This window comes from Moschus berezovskii, chromosome 7, assembly GCF_049115385.1.
Source record: "Moschus berezovskii isolate FMDL1 chromosome 7, NW_MosBer_1.0, whole genome shotgun sequence".
NCBI classification, from domain to species: domain Eukaryota; kingdom Metazoa; phylum Chordata; class Mammalia; order Artiodactyla; family Moschidae; genus Moschus; species Moschus berezovskii.
This window is the reverse complement of record NC_142466.1, coordinates 53,445,003-53,470,522: the sequence shown is the minus strand read 5'-3', so window position 1 is coordinate 53,470,522 and position 25,520 is coordinate 53,445,003. Positions and strand designations below refer to the sequence as shown.

Genomic DNA, 25,520 nt, shown 5'->3' with positions numbered 1-25,520 from the left:
TAAAAATCCTATTAAATAATTGTGGCGATTTTAGAATTAGATAAAAATGTAACTTCTTCTTTCAGCTTAAGCGTATTTTATTTTCAGATGGTTACTAAGTCGTTGTGCATGCATGCTAAGTCGCGTCTCTGTTCGGTTCCGTCGCTCGGTCGTGTCCGACTCTTTGCGACCCTGTGGGCTGTAGCCTACCAGGCTTCTCCGTCCATGGGATTCTCCAGGCAAGAATTCTGGAGTGGGTGTTTCCTTCTCCAGGGGATCTTCCCGACCCAGGGATCGAACCCGGGTCTCCCGCATTGGACGCGGACGCTTTAACCTCTGAGCCACCAGGGAAGCCCTCAGTCGTGTTTATCTCTGCGCAACCCTACGGGCTGTAGCCTGCCAGGCTCTTCTGTCCATTGGATTCTCCAGGCAAGAAAACTGGAGTGTGTTGCCATGCCTTCTCCAGGGAATCTTCCCGACCCAGGGATCAAACCTGCATCTCTATCTCCTGCATTGGCAGGCAGGGTTCTTTACCACTAGCGCCACCTGGGAAGGTCAAGTCATTAGGACATAAATCCTTACACTTTTGACTCAACTACTTGATAAAGGGAACATTAGCTATCTTTTGGGCCAGGGGCACTAGGAAAAAATTATTGAGATTAAGGGCACCATGAGCAAGAAAATTTGAAGACCTTGTCTTAGTTCAGTACCCAGCACATAATAATTCCTACTAAATGTCAGGCAGTATAATAAACAATATGAATGATAGAAATATTTCACTGAGCTGAGAATTTGTCTCACACTCTCTTTCAATGACATCAAAGGATAAGAAATCAGGTGGAAAACACCTGAGAGCAGAGGAGGAAAGGTAAGCAAGGAATTCAAAGGAAATAAAATCATTCTGTGTTTTTGATCCACAGTGAGTCAGGTTCTGCTTAGCACTTTAATAAATCCCTCATGGCAACCCACTCCAGTGTTCTTGCCTGGAGAATCCCGGGGACGGGTGAGCCTGGTGGGCTGCCATCTATGGGGTCACACAGAGTTGGACATGACTGAAGTTACTTAGCAGCAGCAGCAGCAGCAGGAAAGGACATGATTAAAATTTTGCTACTTGATATATTTTTTTCTACAAAGAAAATCTGATGACTGGAATATCATCCAGAGGCCACCCACATACTTCTCCTATATCGGGGGTCTCCAACCTCCAGGCAGCAGACTAGTACCTCCTGTCATTTTTTTAAAAATTTATTTAATTGGAGGCTCATTACTTTACAATATTGTACTGGTTTTTGCCATACATTGACATGAATCAGTCATAGGTGTACATGTATTCCCCATCCTGAACCCCCCTCCCATCTGCCTCCCCATCCCATCCCTCAGGGTCATCCCAGTGCATCAGGCCTGAGCACCTTGTCTCATGAATCAAACCTGGACTGGTAATCTGTTTCACATATGATAATATACATGTTTCAATGCTGGCAGATCAGTGGTGGCATTAGATTAGAAATAAAGTACACAATAAACGTGCTTGAATCATCCCAAAATTATCCCTTGACCCCCCCATCTGTGAACAAAAATTTCTTCCATAAAACTGGTCCCTGGTGTCAAAAAGGTTGGGGACTGCTGCCCTACAGGATAAATCACAAATGGCAGCAGTACTGCAGTATTCTAAAAATCAATACCTGTCCACTCTCTCTGATGATGTACAGATTGACTTGACTTCTCTAGTTCTCTTCATTTTCCTGATCTCCTGGCTCATAGCCTACTGTTCATTCGACATACTTACTTTGGATGTCTAGTAAGATCAAAAACTATGAGTGTTAAAAACAAAGTAACTGTTAATGTGCCTCCTACATAAGCTGCCGTCCTTCTTCCAGGTCTGCTCCACCTAAGATCTTCCTCATCTCAATAAACAGCAACTCCATTCTAGCAGTTGCTCAGGCCAAAACTTTGGAGTCATCCTGGCTCCTCTCTTTCTCTCAAACCCCACTTTCCACAAGGAAGGAAGTCCTGTGGGCTTTCTGATGACATCTCACATCTGCTGCACAGCCCCACCCATCATTTCTGTTGCCAGGCCCACTGCAGTAGCTCCCAAACTCTCCTCGCCCACCACCCCCAGCACCATAGTCTATGCAATAAGTAGCTCCATGTAGTAGCTAGAATGTTCATTTAAAAGTATAAATCAGAACATATTACCTTAAAAGCCTCTAATGGTTTCTTATTGCTCTTGAAATAAATTTCAAATTGTACCATGTCATCCAAGGTCTTTCATGAGTATTTCCTGACACTTCTTTGACCTCATTACCTGATCAGCTTGACTTACTCTTTTTCATAGCACTTACTATTACTTGATGTTACATTATATATTTTTGTTTCACATTTTCTACCTCTCCCCACCCACTAGAACACAAACTTAAAAAGTGTAAGAACTGTATGCTATGTTCATTGCAGTATCCTCAGCACTTAAAAGAGTAAATGGTCAATAAATACTGAAAAGAGATATTTTGGCCTGAGCTTCTATAGTAGCTCAGTCTGATAACTGATATAGCTATTGAGAATACCAGGTCTGCCATGATTATAAAGATCAGAAAGATTTGGGAAAGAATATATTTTCAGAAACAATCATATCTTTTTTATAGTTTGGTACTTTAAAGTTTATAAAACCCTTTCACAAACATAATCTCACTTGACTGTCACTTTAGTGATGTCAGCATGCAAGCATTATTACCCCTGAAAATGTATTAACAGGCTTTCCTGGTGGCTCAGATGGTAAGGAATCTGCCTGCAATGCAAGAGACCAGGGTTCAATCCCTGGGATGCGAAGATACCCTAGAGAAGGGAATGCCTACCCACTCCAGTATTCTTGCCTGGAGAATTCCATGGACAGAGGAGCCTGGCAGGCTGCAGTCCAAGGGGTTGCAAAGAGTTGGACACGAATGGGCAACTAATGCAAACAGTCTCAGAGAGACTGATGTTTCTCCAAGATCACCCAGTGCTTGTGACATCCAGGGCAATGAGTATATGTTGGGACTTCTATGGCAGGAGGGAGTGTAAAACAGGGACTTAGGGATGCAAACACTGGAACCAATTAGATCTGGGACTGAGTTCTCACTCTGCCACTTACCAGCCGGACATTTAGTTTTCCCCATCTTTAAAGAAGAGCTACAAGATCAACTGGAAGAACTGATGCACAGCTCTTAGTGCTGTGAGTACTTGGCACAGAGAAGATGGCCATTTGCACATGGGTGTCTCTGTGTTTTATTACTAGTTTATCCTGGTCTCCAGATAGTCATTTGGGATTCCTGAGGGAATCACAAAATCAAGAACATGCCTCATGGCAGATTCATATCTGTTCCATTCTAAAATCTCAAATCCTAGAGCTCTTGTGCATCAGCACCAAACATCAATGCTCAGGCTCTGCCCGAGAGACTCAGATTTGTTCCATCTGTGACACAGATTCTCCATCTTTAGAATGCTCCGGAATCACCACAATTCTTGTTAAGACAGATTTCAGGGCCCTAAGCCCCAGAGTTTCTGGTTCAGTAGCTCTGAGGCAGGGCCTACGAGTGTGCATTGCAGGTGAGTTTCATTTTAGATGAATATACATTTCAGGTGTTGCTGCTGGTGTCAGGACCACACCTTGAGAACCTCTGATTAGTGTGAGTGCCCTGATAACCTAAAAAATTTAATCCATCATCTCTGAATGATGATCAGTGATATAAGGAAGTTTATGAGTGATCCATTTTCTTTCTGTGATTAAATCACTATCAAAATTATTCCTGGGGCTATATGTTTTCCTTTACTGTTTAGATAGTTTTATCCACACCAAGATAATGGGCCATCCTTGAATAATGGTGCATCTTCCCTATGTCATTTTTTCTTAGCAATAGCAACCTAGATGGCACTGCAACCTGGCCATTCCTATTTAGATCTGTAGAAAATCAATTTTGGTTAAGGGGTGGCATAAAATAATGTCTTTATTTTGGATGCTTCTTCCTAGGAAGACTTGCTTAAGCCAAGCAGCCAGTGGTTAACATTAGGTGTGCTCTGGTCCAGAAGCAAGGATGAGGAGGAAGTAGGGCTTTTAGCTGAAGGTCACTCCTGGAATTCTATACAGCAATTTCAGGAATAGTCAAGGGTCTAATGTTATCTGCCCAGAACTTTCTGGAGCTTTGACTCATGGTAAGCAGGTAAAGGCTTCCTTGCTAGTTCAGTGGTAAAGAACCTGTCTGCCAATGCAGGAGACACGGGTTCCATTCCTGAATTGGGAAGATCCCCTGGAGAATGAATGGCAACCCACTCCAGATTCTTGTCTGGAAAATCCCATGGACAGAGGAACCTGGTAGGTTACAGGCCATGGGGGTCACAAAAGAGTCAAACATGACTTAGTGACTAAAGAAAAACAACAGGCAGGTAAAGTCATAGGCTTTTAGGAGGCTGCTGCTGATTTCTAGGCTAATTTGCTGCTTGATCTCACCCACTGGAATTGAAAAGGCTCCTTCTTATTGCTGCTCAGATTCCATTATAATTGGGATCCTGCAGGAAGGAAGTCTTCTACTGCCTGTGAGCAGACTCAAGGGAGGCCTAGGACATAGGATTAAGATTCAGTTTCTTCTGCATCAGTGCAGACAGAGGCTTAAAAATTTACTCTGGATCATGTACTCTGTTAAATAGAAGCTTACAACAGCAGCCCTTGCATATGGCTAATGATGAGTGAAAGATGCAGCTGCAACAACTAATTAGGTAATACCAGGTTTAGAAAAAAGAGCAGCTCTGTTTTGGAGGTTTTTAGGACACAGAGCATAACTGACACTCAAAATGTACCAAGATGAAAATAGCTACAGTTTCACTATTGAGTTGCAAAAATTACTCTATGTATAAATACCCAAAGCTTTCTCTTTCTAATTTCCCTTTCATTGCTTAGGTTCAATCAATATAGACTAATTATGTTTGCTCTTAAACAAGTACTGTCTCTATCTTTGACTCTGAAAAAGAACAAAACATTCTTGATGGTAGCACAAAAAAGAAAGAGCATCAGAAGCGTATAGGCACATTTCCCATCATTTGATTCTTGTCTCTCTTGGCTTACCTGGTGCTTCCTCTCACAGCTGTATTCAATCAGCGCCCGTAGCCAGGAGATGCTCTGTTCACCTCTTCTTCTCCACAAGAGAGACTCTTCACTGTCACCTTCCTTTTTCAAATAAACATTCAGGAGGCCAGTCCCTGCTCCATACATGTGGTAGAAAAAGGTCAAGCAGTGTTTTCCAGTGACTCCTCGCAGAGGCCTGGACAAGAGTCGTGCTTTTTGTCCATATACCAAGTGGGAAGCCTCGATGTACATGTAGTAGCCTTGAGAGCAATGCAACATCAAGTATTGTTTAAAAGGACACATCATATTCTCTTCTAACGTATATATATATATATATATATATTCAGATTATTTTCCATTATAGATTATTACAATATATTAAATAATGTTCCCTGTGTTATACAGCAAATCCTTGTTGCTTATCTATTCTATGTACAGCAGTCTGTATCTGTTAACCCCATACTCCGAATTTATTCTGCCCCCTCATTTCTCTTTTGAGTACTGTTCCTGGAAACAAATTAGAGTCAATGAATGACTTGACTACAGTACTGATAAAGAAGTTCATAATTTTGGAGAATGTGTATAATCCAAGAAAGATAGATATGCTACAAGATTTTGACCATCAAAATAAGTGTTTTCATGTAATAATTTATAATTCAGTTTAATATACAGGAGGTAATTAATATACCAGTATTGTGCCACTGAGGTGGTAATTAACATGAGAATTTATCCTGCTAATCCATGGACAATATTTTGAGCTTCCATCATTGGTTTAGGGAAATGGTCAGGTAGATGAAGTTCAAGTCTTGGTTCTAATAGTTATTGTCTGTGTGACTGTGATCTAATGGATTATCCAGTCTGAACCTATGTTCAATCTAAAAATTTGTGGTTGTTCAGTTGCTAGGTTGTGTCTGACTCTTTGCAACCCCATGAACTGCAGCACTCCAGGCTTCCCTGTTCTTCACTATCTCCCTGAGTTTAAAAATAATGGTTAATAAACCTGTGCTACAGAGTTGTGAGAATTAAATAATGTGTGTGACATATGTCCACATGTCATAGGTATTCAAATATGTTTTCTGCCCTGCTTTCCTGAGATTTTTCTGTGACACTTCTTGAAAATATAATTGTACAATATTTCAGTTCAGTTCAGTTGCTCTTTGCAACCCATGGACTGTAGCACACCAGGCTTCCCTGCCCTTCACCAGCTCCCAGAGCTTGCTCAAACTCATGTCTATCAAGTAGGTGATGCCATCCAACCATCTCATCCTCTGTCGTCTCCTTCTCCTCCTGCCTTCAATCTTTCCCAGCATCAGGGTCTTTCCAACGAGTCAGTTCTTTGCATCAGGTGGCCAAAGTATTGGAGTTTCAGCTTCAGCATCAGTCCTTCCTATGAATATTCAGGATTGACTGGTTTGATCTCCTTGCAGTCCAACGGACTCTCAAGAGTCTTCTCCAACACAACAGTTCAAAACCATCAATTCTTTGGCACTCAGCTTTCTTTACAGTCCAACTCTCGTATCCATACATGACCACTGGAAAAATCAGAGCTTTGACTAAATGGACCTTTGTTGGCAAAGTAATGTCTCTGCTTTTCAATATGTTGTCTAGGTTTGTCATAGCTTTTCTTCCAAGGAGCAAGCATCTTTTGATTTCATGGCTACAGTCACCATTTGCAGTGATTTTGGAGCCCCCCAAAATAAAGTCTGTCACTGTTTCCATTGTTTCCCCATCTATTTGCCATGAAGTGATGGGATCATATGCCATGATCTTAGCTTTCTGAATGTTGAGTTTTAAGCCAGCTTTTTCAGTCTCCTCTTTCACTTTCATCAAGAGGCTCTTTAGTTCTTCTTTGCTTTCTGCCATAAGCATGGTGTCACCTGCGTATCTGAGGTTATTGATATTTCTCCCAGCAATCTTGATTCCAGATTGTGCTTCATCTAGCCTGGCGTTTCACATGATGTACTCTGCCTATAAGTTAAATAAGCAGGGTGACAATATATACCCTTGACGTACCCCTTTCCTGATTTGGAACCAGTCTGTTGTTCCAGGTCCAGTTTTAACTATTGCTTCTTGACCTGCATACAGATTTCTCAGGGCAGGTCATGTGGCCTGGTAGTCCTATCTCTTTAAGAATTTTCCACAGTTTATTGTGATCCACACAGTCTACAATATTTAATATAATTATTTATGACATTTAAGATATTTATATCTTATACTTTATGCATCATACACTAGATACTGTATGTTAATTATATAACACTTTACATTTCCATTTTCCTTTCCTAATTTTAGTTTTGTGTTTTTTTTTTAACTTGCTTGTTTTAGGCAGAAGCAGGATTAATCTGCACATAAATAATGCAGTGGTGTGTTGGAACCTGTTTCCACTGGCTCCAACAGTCAATTATGTGACTTCTGTTGGGACCGTAGGTCCAAATGTCTTCACTCTGGTAGTTTGAAATGGTCTACAATGGAAGTATTCATACTACAGAAATGGGACATAACTACAAGTCAGCCCCCCACAGTAAAAAATAGAGCTGGTTGGTGTTAAATAATTACCATGGAGCCACTAAAATAAGCAATATAATAATAGTAATTTCCAGAATAATACACCCATAATAGAATTCTATGTACCTGTGGCTCATTTTTTTAAAAAGCCGTGGACTCTATGTAAGTAGTTCTTAACCTGTCCTCATTTGATGAAAAGCTTATATCTCTTCAACCTGAAAAAATATGCATAATTTTTATATCCAACTGCATCATCTTCTTTGCCAATATTGATTTTTTTACATACATGATATAAAAATTTTTATATAGTGTTCTCTATTATTTCACATGGAAAATAATGGCTGCACTGAGGGAAAAAAAATGTTCCCAAATATTGCATACAAATGAAATGTACGAGCATCTTTAAAGTTTCAAGTTTAATCAATGAAGTCTATTCATTTCTCAAAAGGCAATGCATCTTTAAAGTTTTAGAGCATCTTTAAAGTTTCAAGTTTAGTCAATGAAGTCTATTCATTTCTCAAAAGGCAATGCTTAAGACACCCCAACCAGAATTGATCAGAGGCTCCATCTTGGCTCCTTCAAGGCATTCTTCCTTTTCCTTTCCCTCATTTCCACAGATCTGAGACTCCAACGGGCTACTGTAAGGGTGGGAGAAAAAGTCCTGCCCCATTTGGTCTTGTCAAACCTTGTGTACTGTGCAAGCCCTCCCTCAGCGCTTCTCTCAGTAAAGTTACCACCCTGCACACTGGGCGATCAGTCACGGGCTCTGTCAGCCAGTCATCCGCATGATCTGCTCTAGACTTCTGGGGCACTGTCACGTGTCTGCTGTGCTCACCAATGACATCCCCGTTACTAAAGCCAAGGGTCAGTTTTCAGTTCTTGTTGTCCTCGTCGTTAGTAGCACTGGACACAGTAGATCACTCCTGCCTCCTAGAAGGACTTTCTTACTTTGGTTTGCAGGACGCTGACCTCTCCTGGTTTTTCTCCCACTTCACTGGTCACTCCTTTGCTAGTTCACCTTTTCTTCTCTGACTTCTTGATCTTGGAGTGCTCCAAGACCCAGTGTTTGAATCTCTCCATTCTCGTTCACTTCTTTGGTGATCTCATCTTGTTTCATGGCTTGAAATACTATATGTGTTGTTATATCTCAAATTTTAATTTTCAACCTGTTTCCTAAAATGCAGACTTGTTATTGAAAGTGCCTAATGGACATCTCCTCTTATTGTCAAGTAGATATCTCAAACCGAAACATGGTCAAAACCACACCCCTAACAGCCTCACTCTAAAGCTTACCCCACCCTTTTTAGTTGTCCAGGCCCCAAACCTGGCCGTTCTTTATATCCTCTCACTCTTCACATCCAGATGGTCAGGAGTTTCTGTTGGTTCTACCTTCAGAATATGTCCAGAATCCAATCACTTCTCTCCTTACCACCTCCACTGCTACCTCCCAGTCTGAGCCAGTATTATTTCTGACTTGGATTAATTCAGCACCTCCCAACAAGTCTGCCTGCTTTTACCCTAGTTCTCTGCAACCTAATCTAAACATAGCATCCATAGTAAACTTTCTAAAGCAATAGCTAAATTTTACCATTCCTCTGTTCAAAACCCTCCACTAGCGTAGCATTTCACTCCGAGTAAGAGCTGAAAGCCTTACAACATATAAGCCTTTACATAACTCCTGCTCATTCTCTTACCTCTCTGATTCCTACCACCTTTCTCCTCACTCACTCTGAGTCTTGAGGACGCACTTGAGTTCTGTACCATTCCTGGAATGTAGTAAGTTTGCTACCACCCCAGGGCCTTTGCATGTGCTAATCTCTGCCTACAGTGGCTTTTCTTTCATATAATTTCACGTCTCACTCTCTCACCTCTAAGTCTTTGCCCAGATATTACCTTTTCTATTGGGCCTATTCTGACTATACTGTTTCAAATAGTAATCCCCCCTCCTCTCGTACTCCTTTTTCTCTATACCCTAATTTATTAGTTTCCATCCCATTTAATTGCCTCTTAATGACCAACCTTGATAATATATTAAAAAGCAGAGACATTACTTTGCCAACAAAGGTCTGTCTAGTCAAGGCTATGGTTTTTCCCGTGGTCATGTATGGATGTGAGAGTTGGACTGTGAAGAAAGCTGATCGCCGAAGAATTGATGCTTTTGAACTGTGGTATTGGAGAAGACTCTTGAGAGTCCCTTGTACCGCAAGGAGATCCAACCGGTCCATTCTAAGGGAGATCGATCCTGGGTGTTCATTGGAGGGACTGATGCTAAAGCTGAAACTGCAATACTTTGGCTACCTCACGCGACGAGTTGACTCACTGGAAAAGAGTCTGATGCTGGGAAAGGTTGGGGGCGGGAGGAGAAGGGGACGACCAAGAATGAGATGGCTGGATGGCATCACCGACTCTGTGGACATGAGTTTGAGTGAACTCCGGAGGTTGGTGATGGATAGGGAGGCCTGGCGTGCTGTGATTCATGGGGTCGCGGAGAGTCGGACACGACTGAGTGACTGAACTAACTAACTAACATACTATATAACATTCCTATTTTTATGTTTATCTGTCTCCTTCCTCTAGAACACTCAAAGGCAGAGATATTTCCTTGTTTACTGCTATGCCCCCAGGTCCTAGAGCAGTGTCTGGAACATAGCAGATGCTCAATAAATATTTGATGAATGAACAAAAACCACAGACCATTCTGACCATTTCCAGAGCACATGGCTCTACCAAGGTTACTCCAGTTGTGTGACGATCTTGGCAACGCAACATGTACTTGACTAGGATGCTCCAAAGCAAAGTAGGAACAAGTCCAAGTTTTGATAAAGTCATATTTTAGAGAAAATGTTCTCAACCTAGTTCCGTACCATCTGACTTTTTTTTTTAGCCAAACACACATTCTTTAACTCATTACCTTCATTCTTTCACTGGCAAGAAAATTGCTACACAAGAAGCACTGGGGTTTTTACACTTTCAGCAATGAAAGAAAATCTTATAGTTCTTTTCTTTAATACTTTCTAACTTAAGCTAGGCTGGATGTAAACAAATACTGATACACAAAACCCTAACAGAGGGTGTACTTAATTTAATCCCATGGAGAATAAAGTCAAAACATGAACATGGTTTATCACCAACTATGCACAAAGGTCTTCTGTACCATCCTATGCATAAATTAGTATAGCACAATGAACTGAAACCCTACCTTAATGCATGTTTAAACTGAAAAATATTTCCTCCAAAAATAATTCTTAAGGAAATAAGAAGAAAGTCAAAGAAAAATAACTTTGGTACCTGCCTTTGGGACTCTCAAAAGGTCCACTTGAATCCCAAGAAAAGGACCTTAGCTAAAGATGAAACACTTAATGGGAGAGGGAGGATAGGGGACAGGGAGGCTCCTCTGAAGAATGCTGTCACTGGGAAACTGGAAAGAAAAGACTGTTGTGGGCCTACAACAGGAAGTCTTTTCAGAATGGAAAGAAAGCAATGGGTCCAATATAAGTGAGAGATGATACAAGAAGTATCTTCCATCTAGTGATGATAATAGGTAATCCCAGTGATGACATATGCTGTGTGCTGTGCTTAGTTGCTTAATCACGTCCAACTCTTTGTGACCCCATGACTGTAGCCCACCAGGCTCCTCTGTCTATGGGGATTCTCCAGGCAAGAATACTGGAGTGGGTTGCTATTTCCTTCTCCAGGGGATCTTCCCAACCCAGGGATCGAACCCAGGTCTCCCGCATCACAGGTGGATTCTTTACTATCTAAGCTACCAGGGAAGCCCAAGTCCTGGCCAAAATCATCTGAGGTCCTGCTAGAGGGGTAAACCTCCAGGAGTATCCAACTGAATTCTTCCTTGTGTGAGTACAGTGCACTAATCAGTCAGCCTCAACTGGGTGAAGCATTTCTCTGGTAATGCTTTCCTCTCATGAGTCTCTGGGTCTTGGGTATCAGGCTGAAGCCATTACCTAAGGTTTCTAGTTCCAGAGATCATTGTGCTTAGTACCATGAAATATGAAAGGAAAGCTCCTGAACTGTTTGACATGTGTAGCTGCTGATTTTGGAAGAGACGGGGAACAGCCAGGGGAACATTAGTATAATTATACCTTTCTGGGGCACAGCCACTAGTCTACTTTTCTTGAGTTTTGACCTTTTTCTTGAGTTTTGACCTTTCTAAAACTCCTTCAGGATATAGTTTCTGTTTTAAGCCCATACATATATCCCTTAAGGCAACACTGATTTAGACTAATCTAGACCAACATCTATACCTAAAAATAATTATCACATATTTATCAACTGATCAGAATCTGTCTGTCTGATGCCCATACCAATTATTCCTCTAGATTCCAAACATGTTTTTCTTCTTGACTTGCACGTGACATTTCCTTTCCCTAGAAAAGATCAGAGCTTCGTGGAGAGACAGTCGGCCTCACATGTGTTTGGAAAGCAGAGAAAAACCCTGTGTGTTGACAAGCTTTGCCACATTCCAACTCCAAATGCTGTCTGTCTCAGCAAACAAAAGCTCTCTGGATGGGAGCCAGAAGCCCCAGCGATGAAACCTCAGACTAGCTCATGTGTCCCTGCACATGAAGGATTCCAGTCTGTGGAAGGGATTATTAACTGGAGAAAGCAAATTACTTTCTTTCTTTAAATCACTGTTTAACATTCAAGATAGGGGTTCCAGTGGGTCTACTGGGAGATCAGGGTCCCATCTGTTCTTTGCTCAGCAACTGTGATGTGTTGAGACACAGCATATTCATAATTGGGAGCAGTGAAGCAGCTGTTCCTCTAGTCTTGCGGGCCTCTCACACCAGGGCTGGGAAGGAGTGGGAGGCCACGAGGAATGAACAGCTAGCTGCTTCATTAAGCTGGAAGATGATTCTTAACAATCAGGGGGAGAAGATATCAATATTTTGGGAAGAACAATGGCTAAATATGTCTCTCTCTAAAATTATTGTTCTTTATTCTATCTTTTAAATTATTTTTAAAGTGTGTCATAAATGAGTGGTTATTAATTTATTGGGGACAGAGTTTCAACTTGGGAAAACTCTTAACAGTTCTGAGGTGGTGATGGTTACACAAAAGGTATATGTACTTAATACCACTGAATTATGTACGTAAAAATGACTAAAATGGTAAATTTTATGTTATGTATATGTTACCACTATTTTTAAAAAAGCTTGTCATTAGAAGTCTTCTCTTGGATAAGTAGGGTCCAACAATACCAAAAATTAGTGTGATAAGATAAATTATGGAAAACTGAGGAAGCTGGAGATTTTAATATTCTAGAGCCAATTGCCCTTACAGCTTCAGACTAGTTGAGTAGCATTGTTATATGTCAGGATATCAGCTACCAAAATTCTTAAAAGACAAGGACTTGAATGAGACTGCTATTAAATCTCAGCTATTAATATATAACCAGCACATTAAATATGTAGTTTTGATTTTCTTTTGTGTCAACAGCACAATTTATAAGTAAATGTCATTATTTGATATTTTAATGTATCACTTATATTTCTACTACACAAGAAGGATCATATAAGACTCCTACCTTTATTTAGTAGTGTGTTGGAGAGAATTTAATTGCCAGAAGTACAAAAGATGTACTGAAACACTGAACATTACCACAGAAGAAATTGATGGTGTCTCTTTATTTGGAAATTATTTTTTTTTAAAATGATGAATAGCTACTTTTCTAAGACATAGCTGTGGGAAAGAGATAGGGAAAACTGGATGACTTTTAATCTATTCACTGGTGGACTCAGTGAGATAGGAAATGTTACAGTTGAAGGCATTTTCTCACTAAACTGGAGAGTCATCTGTTGATTTATTTATTCTACTATCTTTTGGTCACAAAACCCATGTAAACTCCAAAACAACTAAAACAATTATTTAAGAAGAATTATGACAGCATTGCATAACATTGATAATATAATATGATTATATAAATATAATCATATAATAAAATTATAATAACCAATAAAACCCTTGGGACTTTGTTAAGATTTGTCTTTACTATCTTGTAAAAGAAATAGCATCAGTGTCAAGGAACTTTCTGATTCTGCCAGGATAGAGCTATTCAAATAGATGGTGACAAGAAATGGATAAACAGGTCCTGCAGAGTCCATTTCAGCTCAATGCAAGTCAAGATTTATCTCGCACAAGTGCTTTTATTATTTTATCAAACAGGGAGCCAAATGGTCGGGCTAGAATATTGTCTTTGCTGTTGTTCTAGTAGAATGACATGTTCTATTAGATGATTGACAAACATTGGAAATGTTTCCCCAACTTTAGCCACACAAATACCACTATAAATATATTACTTATCTACATACTACCTGTACTATTATTCATTTGATATATTTCTTTAAATAGATTTCATTTGTTACTCCTTAAATCCATTATTCAAATAGGAAACTGCATATTAGCATGAAAACAGAAAACAAGCTATAGATTTGTGAAATGATGGTGTTGCTATACTGATTATATATTTTGCTTTTATATGAATAGTACCATCAAATTAAAAATATTCATCCACTTAACCCTTAAATTACCCAGTGGTACTTTGGAAGACACTGGTTTAAGGTCTACTAAATCTTCTGGGTATTCATTGGAAGGACTGATGCTAAAGCTGAAACTCCAATACTTTGGCCACCTCATGAGAAGAGTGGACTCACTGGAAAAGACTGATCCTGGGAGGGATTGGGGGTGGGAGGAGATGGGGACGACAGAGAATGAGATGGCTTGATGGCATCACTGACTCGATGGACATGAGTTTGAGTGAACTCCGGGAGTTGGTGATGGACAGGGAGGCCTGGCGTGCTGTGATTCATGGGGTGGTGGAGAGTTGGACACGACTGAGCGACTGAACTGAACTGAAATCTTCTGGTTACTACTAAGTCATTTTATTTGTAATCATATGCCATGATTTTCTCTGTATAAAAGCACAAATGACACAAAACACTGAGTCCAAGAAAGTATCCCAGAAATGAACACCAGATGAACATCAGATTTTGTGGATGAGTCACTAACTACAAAAATAGTAATATCATTTTCATTTTAGTGGAGCTTATATAGTATTAGTTCTTTCAGAAATACAACCTTGGTTAATCATTACAGCAGCCCTAAGAGATTAGCAGGGTATCCACTGTTATGTGATGCATGATGCATAGTAGGTACTTAGAAAATATGGAGTAAATCAAGATCTTAGAAACTCTGCTCTATAATAACATTACAATTGCTCCCAATTCTAAGACATTTCATCTTATAAACATGTAGCTTATGACACTGGTGGCTTTAACAAATATTCGTTTTAAAGGAGTGTTTAATTGTTTATACTTTATGAATGGGTGATCCTTGTTATATTGTAATCTGAAAGCCAATATATCAGCCCACATTAGGCCATTAAAGGCCATTGTGTATCCTAACCCTCAAAGGTGAAGCTACCCTTTGAGGGTTTAGGCTACACAATGGCTGTGGGGACTGTGGTCCTGGAGTTAAACTGACAATATTGGTTCACAATATTGAACCAATATTGAATTTTTTTATCTAAAGAAAATTTAGATACTTTCTGACAGGTTACATTTCAGTGGATGTCTAAAAATGCCATCAGTTTGAATATATCCTTTCCAAGAGCAGACACCTCTTTCTGGTATGAAGAGTGATAGGTATGAGATTACATGGCTGTGTGAAGAATTGTGCTTTTCACATGTAAGCTGTCACAGCTGTTTGAAGTCGTGTGTGGTCTCCTACTATCATGTGGGCTGGTAAACTCTGGTGAGACAGTGTGGACAGAATATGGACATTAGAGCCCAACATTCCTGAGATACACTCCCTACTCTACCAATCATTGCTGTGTGGTCTTGGAAAGGCAGTTCTCCAACCTTCAGTTCTTTCATATGAAAAATGGATACTTTCACTTACAAGTCATGGTAAGGGTGTGTTATTGATTGAATATTCATTTCCCCTCTTTCCAAATTTATATGTTGAAATCCTAACCCCCACTATGATGGTAATTGGAGGTATGGTCTTTGGGAGGGGTTAGGTCCTGAGGGCCAAGATCTCATAGGTGGGATGAGTATCCTTATAAGAGTCCTCAGAGAGCTCACTTGCCTCGTCTGCCGTGTAAGGACACAGCAAAAAGATTTCTGACTATGAACTAGGAAGTGAGCCCTCACCAGACCTCAAATCTGCCAGCACCTTGATCTTGAGCTTCTCAGCCCTCAGAACTGTAAGAAATAAATGTCTGCTATGTAAGCCTCTGAATCTATGGTATTTTTGTTATAGCAGCTCAAACTGACTAAGGATATAAAGGTCCCAGCACAGTTCCTGCACATGGTAAACACTCCATAAATGATTAGTAGATGTTATTATTTCCCTAGAAGAATAACTGTTAAAGTAATTTAAAGAACAAGACCAAGATAGAAAATTCCAATGCTATATTATCTGTAGGTAACCCTGGGCACAGCATAGCAAAATTTGCAGCCTCTGCATTGTTATACTTAGGAATAAAAAGATATAATCTGTAAAAGATTTTATGTGGTTAGAAAATTGAAAGATGTCCTGAGACCCTTTAGGAAGTTTGCATTGAAACAGGCGAAGTAAATGATGGAAAAAAGGGAGACCCTAGAAAAATTTACTGAAAAAAAATCAGAATGCTCTGTATTGTTCACCAGAGAATTTAATACTCTGTGGTCAAGTATTTTCTGGGAATAAATATTGAACACACTAAGAAGTTTTTACATTACAATTTTTGTTATGAAGTTTCACCCCAGTCAGCTGAAATATTCTTCAAAGTTTTCGGAGAGACAAAGAAAACACAATCATACCATCTTCTTTAAACAAAGCCACACCAAGTAAACTAACATGTGCCCCTACATGTAAATAAAGGAGCAAAATTATGAGTAATGGAATATCTACTGCATGTACTTTTGTCAGATTTTCATAGATTTTTGTCTTTAGGCAGGAGGGAGAATGTCATCCACAAGTTGATTAAGTTTAAACTCAATCATCCTTTGAAGTACATAAACAGACAAGTAGCTATAGTTATTCTCATTTTCTAGATGACATCACTGAGACCTAGAGATTTTAAGTAACTTTTTCAAGGTCTCATACCTAGTAAGTGGGGAACCTTGACTCCAAAGTTCATGGGTCTGTTGTATCCTGGCTTGGTAACCCTCCCTTGCCCTTTTCAGAGACTCTCTCCCTCCACTGCTCCCTATTTTTGTTTTGTCTTCTCTTCCGTGTCCAAGACATTGCACAGACTGTTACCCAGAAAATTCCCCTGCGGTACCCTACCACAGCACAACCCTCTTCTCAGATCTGTTGTTACTAGATTTTTTGGTGTCCCTGAAAAATTGAAGAGAAGCTATCAACTCCCTCCCCAGAAAAATGTGCATACAGACAACATCGTGATTATAATGGACTCAAACTAAAGCTGATTTATTCTTGACATTTCTGTATTCCTCTCTAATTTAGTTTCTCACCATTACTACATTTTCTATGGGTCTTGCTAATTAAGTGGCTATTCTCATATGCATCAGGGAGAGCTTATCGGTTCATTTATTCCTTCCAAGGACTTTTTTGAGCCTCTGTAGTGGAGAAGGCAATGGCACCCCACTCCAGTACTCTTGCCTGGAAAATCCCATGGACGGAGGAGCCTGGTGGGCTGCAGTCCGTGGGGTTGCTAAGAGTCGGACACGACTGAGCGACTTCACTTTCACTTTTCACTTTCATGCATTGGAGAAGGAAATGGCATCCCACTCCAGTGTTCTTGCCTGGAGAATCCCATGGACGGAGGAGCCTGGTGGGCTGCAGTCCGTGGGGTTGCTAAGAGTCGGACACGACTGAGCGACTTCACTTTCACTTTTCACTTTCATGCATTGGAGAAGGAAATGGCATCCCACTCCAGTGTTCTTGCCTGGAGAATCCCAGGGACGGGAGAGCCTGGTGGGCTTCCGTCTCTGGGGTCGCACAGAGTCGGACACGACTGAAGCGACTTAGCAGCAGCAGCAGCAGTGTATAAGGTACAACAGTAAGTTCTGTGGGGATTCATGCAGGAATTTGATAGTATTCTGCCCTCATGAGGCTTCCCTCATAGCTCAGTCAGTAAAGAATCTGCCTGCAATGCAGGAGACCCGGGTTTGATTCCTGGGTTGGGAAGATTTTCTGGAGAAGGAAATGGCAACCCACTCCAGTATTCCCACCTGGAGAATCCCATGGACAGAGGAGACTGGCAGGCTACAGTCCATGGGATCTCAAGAGTCGGACACGACTTAGCGACTAAACCACCACCTGCCCTCATTACACTGCCAATCAGAGTTAATGAGGCTCAGTTTTTGTTTGCTGATTTGAGTTATCTCTTTTCACTAGATTCAGTGTTGAATGACCATGAAGCTGCCGCTGCAGCAGACTCTTGCTACCATGAGAGGACAGACTGTGATCGGAGCCAACTCAGAAAAACCAGAGCAGAGAGGTGGAGAGAAGGAGGTCCCAGTGACATGGTTTTATCCTCTACATCAAGCTGTGCCTCAAGTCAGCCCTAAAATGGATTTTTTTTCCTGTTACAAAGAGCATCAAACTATTTCCAACCAAAATAGTCTTAACATATACACACCTTTTAATTATCTTTTTAACTTCATTGTCTTTCCAGATATAGCCTCACACTCTCTTAGAATCGTCTACTCAGTGCTGGAAGTAGAAAGCTGATCTACCTTTGAACAAAGGCTGAATCTCTTCAATAGCTACCCTAGCTGATGCAACACTGTCCCAGAATCTCTGAAGTAACGGGAAGAAAAGAGGTCAGTGGTAGGACCAAGTTTCACATCATCTTCTTAGGCAAAGGTGCATTTAGGATCCGAGGCCAAATGGATACTCAAATGGATAGTGGCTGGAACCGAGTGTTCTTGAAAAGACCCAAGTCAAAACTGCCAGGAGGGATGCAAGTAGAAAACCTACGTGAGTTGTATCTCTGTAGTACAAGTATTACAGATAGTACAGAGAGTACAGTGCCCAAAATGGTGAGACACAAAAGAGCCAGTACTTAGGTGTCTGTCATAACAGAAGGTATCCAAGAAAGAATGTGAAGAAACGCTAAATATTTTAGAAGTTATTTTCTTTTAATCTGTCCTCCACTCACTCTGGCTAAAGGATCCTGACGATGCTAAGCAGAGGAGGAAGTAAAAACAAAGAAAGTTCAAGCACAGACCACCTTTTCTTTTATCATCTCCAAACTATGAATCAGGCCCATGCTGAGGGAGAGAGATGATTTGATTGAATGAGAAACTGAAGTTGTCATTTGAATTGGACATCTTAACACACCTGAATGTGTGACTGCTCCACTACCTCAACAGGACTGGGAAACTGTGGGATCTGCCAGGGGTGGGAAAGGGAGAATTCTCTAGGGTATGTTTGAAGAGAGTGTTGGAAAGAAAATGCAAAGTTGTTCCTGAATGCACCCTACCAAGTTTAGCCAATACAGCCAATATTTTTTGTTGTGTTGCTGCTGTGTGGTGTTATTCCCTAGGCTTATTTTTGAGGTAGACCATAAGAAACAGCACTATGCCACTCTCTGTAAGGACCCTTCAGGAAATATCTCTTTAATATTAATATCAGGGATAGTTCTGTGGTGCTGGACCAAATGATGTGCTTTTATCCAACTGGTGTTCCTAGAGAAACTGATAGCCTCAGTGGAAAAGGTCTTTTCTTCAAAGAGTATTTTATCATGGACATTGTTTGCAATTGCTGACACATGGTGATAATAAGAACAATTTTTAGTCTGGTTTAGTGTAGTTTCCACATTTCCTACAGAAAAATGCACCCCTTTATTTCCTCCATCCCTTGCTTCATCTGTTTCTATCCTAAGAACACAGTATATCATGTTTTACAGATGACTTTTCCATCTTTTTCAGCTTCTGGAAAGTGAGGACTCACACTGATACATCTTCCCTGTCTGCCAGATATTTCTATACTAGGCCTCAGTCCTGGGCTTCATTTTAGACCACTATTTTATTTTTTTCATTTTTGCCCATCTCTCTTTTATTTTTAAGCCTTACTTCTAATTATCTTTGTGTGCATATCTTTGTAAGCTCATTTAAATCCTTTTTGCAACTAGATAATGAGCAATATAATGAAAGAATGATTTGAAATGCACATACCGAATTACCTATCCCATGTGTGTAATATTCCACATGCAGTTCACCCTAGACACCCTAGTTTTCACATACCAGAATGCAGTAAACAACCCCTAGAAAGGTATTTCAGGTTTCCTTAGGAAACAGCACCGTGTGGCATAACTCACCTACCCCAGTCGTGTGATCTCCCTTTGGTCCGGTGTAGGAGGTGGGAGTTTCTCCCCTCCTCCTCTGCCAGCTGCTCCGGTTTCTTCTCTCTTGAGTGAATATACATTCATCTTGTTCGAAAGTACACTCTCCTGGTGGAGGTAGGAGCTTCTCTGCAAGGAAACAGCAAGTGTTGTGACTGTTGAGGCTCCTTCAATGAATATATATTCCAAGGTTCACTGGAAACCCACATGAATGTGTGGTTATCATCTGGCCACATGCCCCACATAGAGAGGCAACCCACCTGCCAGCACTCCCTCTAAGCCAAGCTCTTGCCTCTGGCTAGAGTCTGGACCTCACCCTGGTTCTTCCATAGAGGCAGAGAACAATCAGAAATCTAGATCCAAAAGTACTGTAATACTTTGAGAAAGAAAGTTTCTCTGGCTTGTGAATTTATTTGTATGAATGAGATTATAAAACTCTCTGACAATTGGAGGTATATTGCCTTTTATGGAAACATAAAAATAATAAAATTGCAAGCAGGAGGTTTCTTCAGAAATCCAGAATGAGTGAAGGAAATCCTCAGAGCAAAGCTATAGTCACTTTGGAAGAGGGAGATGATGTGAAAGAATTAAATGTGATTTTGGAAACGTAGCTTAATACATGTGAAGCAGGTTACTGAATTTTTCTGTGCCTTGGCATTCTTATTTGTAATGTGGGAATATTAATGGTATCCACCTCAGGGGGTTGTGAGGATTAAATGAGATGATGTATGTAAAACGTTTAGAACATGGAGTTCTCAATAAATATTAGCTAAATAAATATTAGAACTTGGTGATTTTCTACCTGGAGGCTTATTTTCCATTTCCAAAAACAAATATTTCTGTCTTTGGGTGCTATCTTCAATAACTCTAATAATGATTATATTAGAGTGGTGCCATCTTCCAACTTCCTGGGACCTTCTTTGGCTGAACTTGGTTGCACCTTCCTACATCTAGATTCTCCAATAACAACCAACTTTTCCTTCTCTAGCGTGCTAATGACTTCACTTCATTTGGTTTTACACACACGGCAGGTTAATGAACGTTCATTCTCTTTTCTATGCCTCGAGTGCAGAGATTTTTATCTTGTTTTATGCTGTCCTTACAGTGCCACACAAATCAAGGGACAACAAACAAATTGTCTTTTAATTAAATAAACATGGATATTATTCTCCAGTGCCAAATAGATTCCACAGTATGCCTGCTTGTTAAAGAAATGGATACCTTGTGACTTAGGATGCAGTGGTAATTAATAGATAGATACCAATGATCTGGGTTGAGGGACGCATAATTTTCTCATTAGACATAATGTCCAACACGTAGCCATAATATTTGTCACTATCATCAATGCTTGGTCCATTGTTTCATTGTCATTTAATCCACTTAGAAAATATTTATTTTACTATGATTTAGAAATGATATGCTTAGCCTAGTATATGTATAATAACAATTCCATCAATACAGCTTGAAAATCTGCATTCAAGTAAGGCAACAACAGTAATCATAACAAGAGTAATTATCAAAGAGGGTATCTGTTTTTAAAGCACTGCTTTGTGCCAGGTCCAAAGCTAGGGAGTTTATGTGTTATCCTCACTACTCAAGTAAGTATTACCACCTCTCTTATAGATGAGAATATAGGGGTCAAGTCATGTGCAAAGCCATACATTGCATTTAAGTCATCACTTCCAAATGAGAGAGGCACTTCTGGCAAGAAAAGCAAAGGACAGTCTAGCAGAGATTAAATCTATGTGGTGTATTATTAGAGAAACAGGACATACCATGAATTGGCCAGGGAAACAAAGAAAGCTGAAATGATAGTCATCTTACCTGGAGACCAGCAGCTTCCCAATTCTATTGTAATGTCATCCAAGGCTACTAGACCACAGTCCCAGACACTTTTGCATAGGCTCATGAAAACCACCTGCAATGAAGAAAAATAAAACTATGAGTTCAGGTAACTGAAAATTGGAAACTCTTACATCCTGGAATGTACATAGCACAACAGGAGGACAGAAGCAAACCACAGGCATGTCTTCACTGTCTGTGAACTACAGATACAGTGGTGTGAGTGATGGTTAACCACTTATATACGACCCAGGAATCACTTATCTTCTTTCAGCAGAGTCAAGCTCACAATGATATAGTGTACACACTAATACTGAAATTAGTTTGCATTCTTTAAAGAACTGAGAGAGGAAAGCAAGAGATTAACTGGGTGACAGAGGAAAACCTGTCAGCTTTTAAATATTTTCCCCCAAATAGTCCACAAAGTGCATACAGGGTTGATGGCAGTCCAAGCATTCTTACATTTCCAGTACAAACACTGCTGATTTTTTGGAACTGACTTTCTTACAACGTGGTTCATTCATCTGGTGAATGAAGTCTCAGTGATTTGCCACCTGAAGACTCAAGTGCCATTTCCAAAGTAAAGATCTACTTCCCTGAGTGTTATCACTAATAAAAGCCCTAAATGCAGTTATTTTATCAAGTTAAACATTTTGTATGTGAAGGAAAAATAAATCTCTACAACAAATTATTAAGTTCATTGTGCCAAAAAGAGAGAAAAGTCTTGGATCTCTTAAATCAATTTAAAAGTCTCCTTTTCATATATAGGATGAGCAAAGAGCACTTTTCAAAATATTTTTGTTAGATTTTCCCTGCACTTTGCCATGTACAAAGTTGCTTCACATGTATAACCTAAGTTTAATGAGCACAAAGTCTCTAGTCCATGTTTATTCCCTCAAATACAAATCTTAATTCAAAAACAGAGATACAATGAAAGAACAACCCAAATTATGAGCAATGAGAACATTTGATTTTTTTAGGTTCTTAAACCTAAAAATCCTAAAAAATTTTTTTAGGTTCTCCGACTTGATGGACATGAGTTTGAGTGAACTCTGGGAGTTGGTGATGGACAGGGAGGCCTGGCGTGCTGTGATTCATGGGGTCGCAAAGAGTCAGACACGACTGAGCGACTGAACTGAATTGAACTGAACTGAAACCTTTTTTAGGTTCAGGATGCAATGTCTTCGATTTACCTGTGTTATTAGTAGAATCCCTTTGGTCTTTGATGATCAGAGCCACCAGAATATAGAATTTATTTAAAAAGAAGCTGAAAAAATCACATGACAGTTTATCACCATGCAAAATATAAAATGTCTTAGGCCAATATCTTCAGAATAACTAATTATAAGATGTGTGAAAGTTTACTGAACTGGATTCATATTACTATAAAAGAAAAAGACAGTTTAGAAATATAATAATACATAACTATGACTCTTTGCAACGCCATGAACGGTAGCCTGCCACACTCCTCTGTCCATGAAATACTCCAGGCAAGAATACTGGAGTTGGTTGTCATTTCTTTCTCCAGGAGATCTCCCTGACCTAGGGTTCAAAGCTGGGTCTCCTGCATTGCAGGCAGACTTTTTACCATCTGAGCCACCAGGGAAGCCCTAATATATAACCATATGTATTAATATTTACAAGGAACAAACTAAAAGGGTTGTTTTGGTTTTTTTCATTTAACTTTTGTTAATTTTCTTGTCTTTATGACACAACTTAGCAGCAGCAGCAGCAGAGATGATCTGACTATGTAAAATATTTAACTTTCAGGATTCATACATAGGACTTATTCTCCATTTGCAAAGTTGAGGTCTATGTCATCAGCCCTGAGTGCAACTCCATTTTTATCAGCAATTTTTCTTATTCTGTGGGAAGGAATAGTAATCTGCCTTGTAATTTACTGAATTAATTGTGCTGCAGAGAAAAATCTTGGCTTTCTTTTCCTTTGGCAGCTTTAAAGTCTATTTTTGACATGAAGAGTGGAAAAGCACTTTTTCAAAAAGATTCTGTGGTACTGAAATGATTCACCATGTAAATTATTACCTAAATAAGACTCAAACATATGGCATGTAAACATATCCTAAACAGGAGAAATGTTATCATGCTTTCACATGTTTACTACACCATTATTTTATAATGATCATAAAACCAAGGAAGCAAGCAAACAAACAACCCAAGATTATAAAAACAGAAGAGATACACAAATCATGGTGCTGCAATCTAAAAAACAGGACATTATTAACTTTGATGATTTGCAAATATTATTTAGTAGTACAGAATATATTCCTCTCATAATGTCAAGTGATAAAAGCCAGTGATAATAAAATTAAAATTAAATGAGATAAATTACATCTAACTCATCTAAAAATATATAAGAAAAAACTTTGAAAATTTACTAAATATATAACACTTTTATTAGGTTTGAGAAATTATGGGGTTTGAATAGAATTTCCTTTTACTTTCTAAACATTCTTTAATTTTGTTATAATTGAGAAAAAAGAAGAAATCAAGATATCTATAATTAAGTTGTGGAATAATGGGCTACTGTTTTTCAGATTGGTATTTTTATTATAGTAGCTATGAGGACATATGGCTCTTGAAATTAAAATTAAGTAAAATTAAAAATTTTATTCCCCTTGGCGTACTAACCACCTTTCAAGTACCCAATAGCCACATAAAACCAGTGATCAAGTGAGTTGGTCATAGCAGATTTGTAACATTTCCTCATTGCAGAAAGTTCCACTGGATAGAGCTTCCTTTTGGACATTCCAAACAAATTTGTGAACTGTCACAGTGGGTTAAGTGAAACGTTAAAGATCTTCTGGACAACAGCAGACCACTAGGTTATTACTGTCTTAGAACTCTTTCCACACTTAGAGTACTGGCCAGACCACTTGTTGTTCTGTCTGATGTCTGACGAAAGATTCACAGTCTGCTACGTACTGTATTCAAACTATGGCCACGAAGCGCAGATCTGTTTGGCAGCTGTCTATCAGCATTCCAACACACAAAAGAAACCTGACAAGATCACTTGTTTGCTCAGACACATTGGATCTCCACCCTGCTATTAATAGCGATGATAATGTCAGTTCCTATTCTTGTGCTGCCATCTTTCATTTTGAGGGCTACTTGAGGTAGAGAGGTCATTTTAGGGTAGTTGATGACTGGGTAAGCTGATGACTGGGCCTGGCTGACATAGACAAAGAGAAAGTCAAACATTTTGGTCTGTTCTTAAGAACTCTGTCCTGGGTCCTGTTAAGAATGAGATAAGAAAAAAATTCCCCATAGTCTAAATTCTTAAGGGACAGACCTCTTGTTTAATTACAGATCTTTTAAAAATAAAACAGTGTTTATTTCATTTTAGGGAGTATTTCAAAGCAAACAATACCTCTAAAGACTGGGAAAAAGATCTCAGGCAACTCAAATGTATACTAGTATCTATTTGAAAGAAGAGAAGAGGGACAAAGTAATCTGCTGTCCCTTAGACAGATCTTCTTGATTTTATGCAAATCTCTTAAAAGTTAGGGGCAAATTAGATTTGTGTATATCAGTTTGTTTTAGTGTACTAAAGGTTCTACTCCTTTGGGACTAATACATTAAAACTTTTGTTTTGATAGAGAATATTAATTGTTGAAAAAACTTCAGTTCAATTCAGTCGCTCAGTTGTGTCTGACTCTTTGCAACCCTATGAATCACAGCTCGCCAGGCCTCCCTGTCCATCACCAACTCCCGGAGTTCACTCAAACTCATGTCCACCGAGTCGGTGATGCCATCCAGCCATCTCATTCT

The 25,520-nt window shown here is 39.6% G+C and overlaps 1 protein-coding gene across 2 annotated transcripts in view; it reads right to left on the bottom strand.

Annotated features, from left to right (window-relative positions):
• Positions 1 to 25,520, bottom strand: part of MAMDC2 (MAM domain containing 2) — a 162,889-nt gene that overhangs the window by 2,406 nt on the left and 134,963 nt on the right. The window contains exons 10-12 of one of the 2 annotated variants that reach the window (XM_055428373.2): positions 21,714 to 21,807; positions 19,866 to 20,018; positions 5,069 to 5,328 (exon numbers count right to left, since the gene is read on the bottom strand). In XM_055428373.2, coding sequence (XP_055284348.2) covers positions 5,069 to 5,328; positions 19,866 to 20,018; positions 21,714 to 21,807 — 507 coding nt within the window. Of the gene's footprint in view, positions 1 to 5,068; positions 5,329 to 19,865; positions 20,019 to 21,713; positions 21,808 to 25,520 lie in introns of those variants that run through there. The other variant, XM_055428374.2, reaches the window with a different exon arrangement.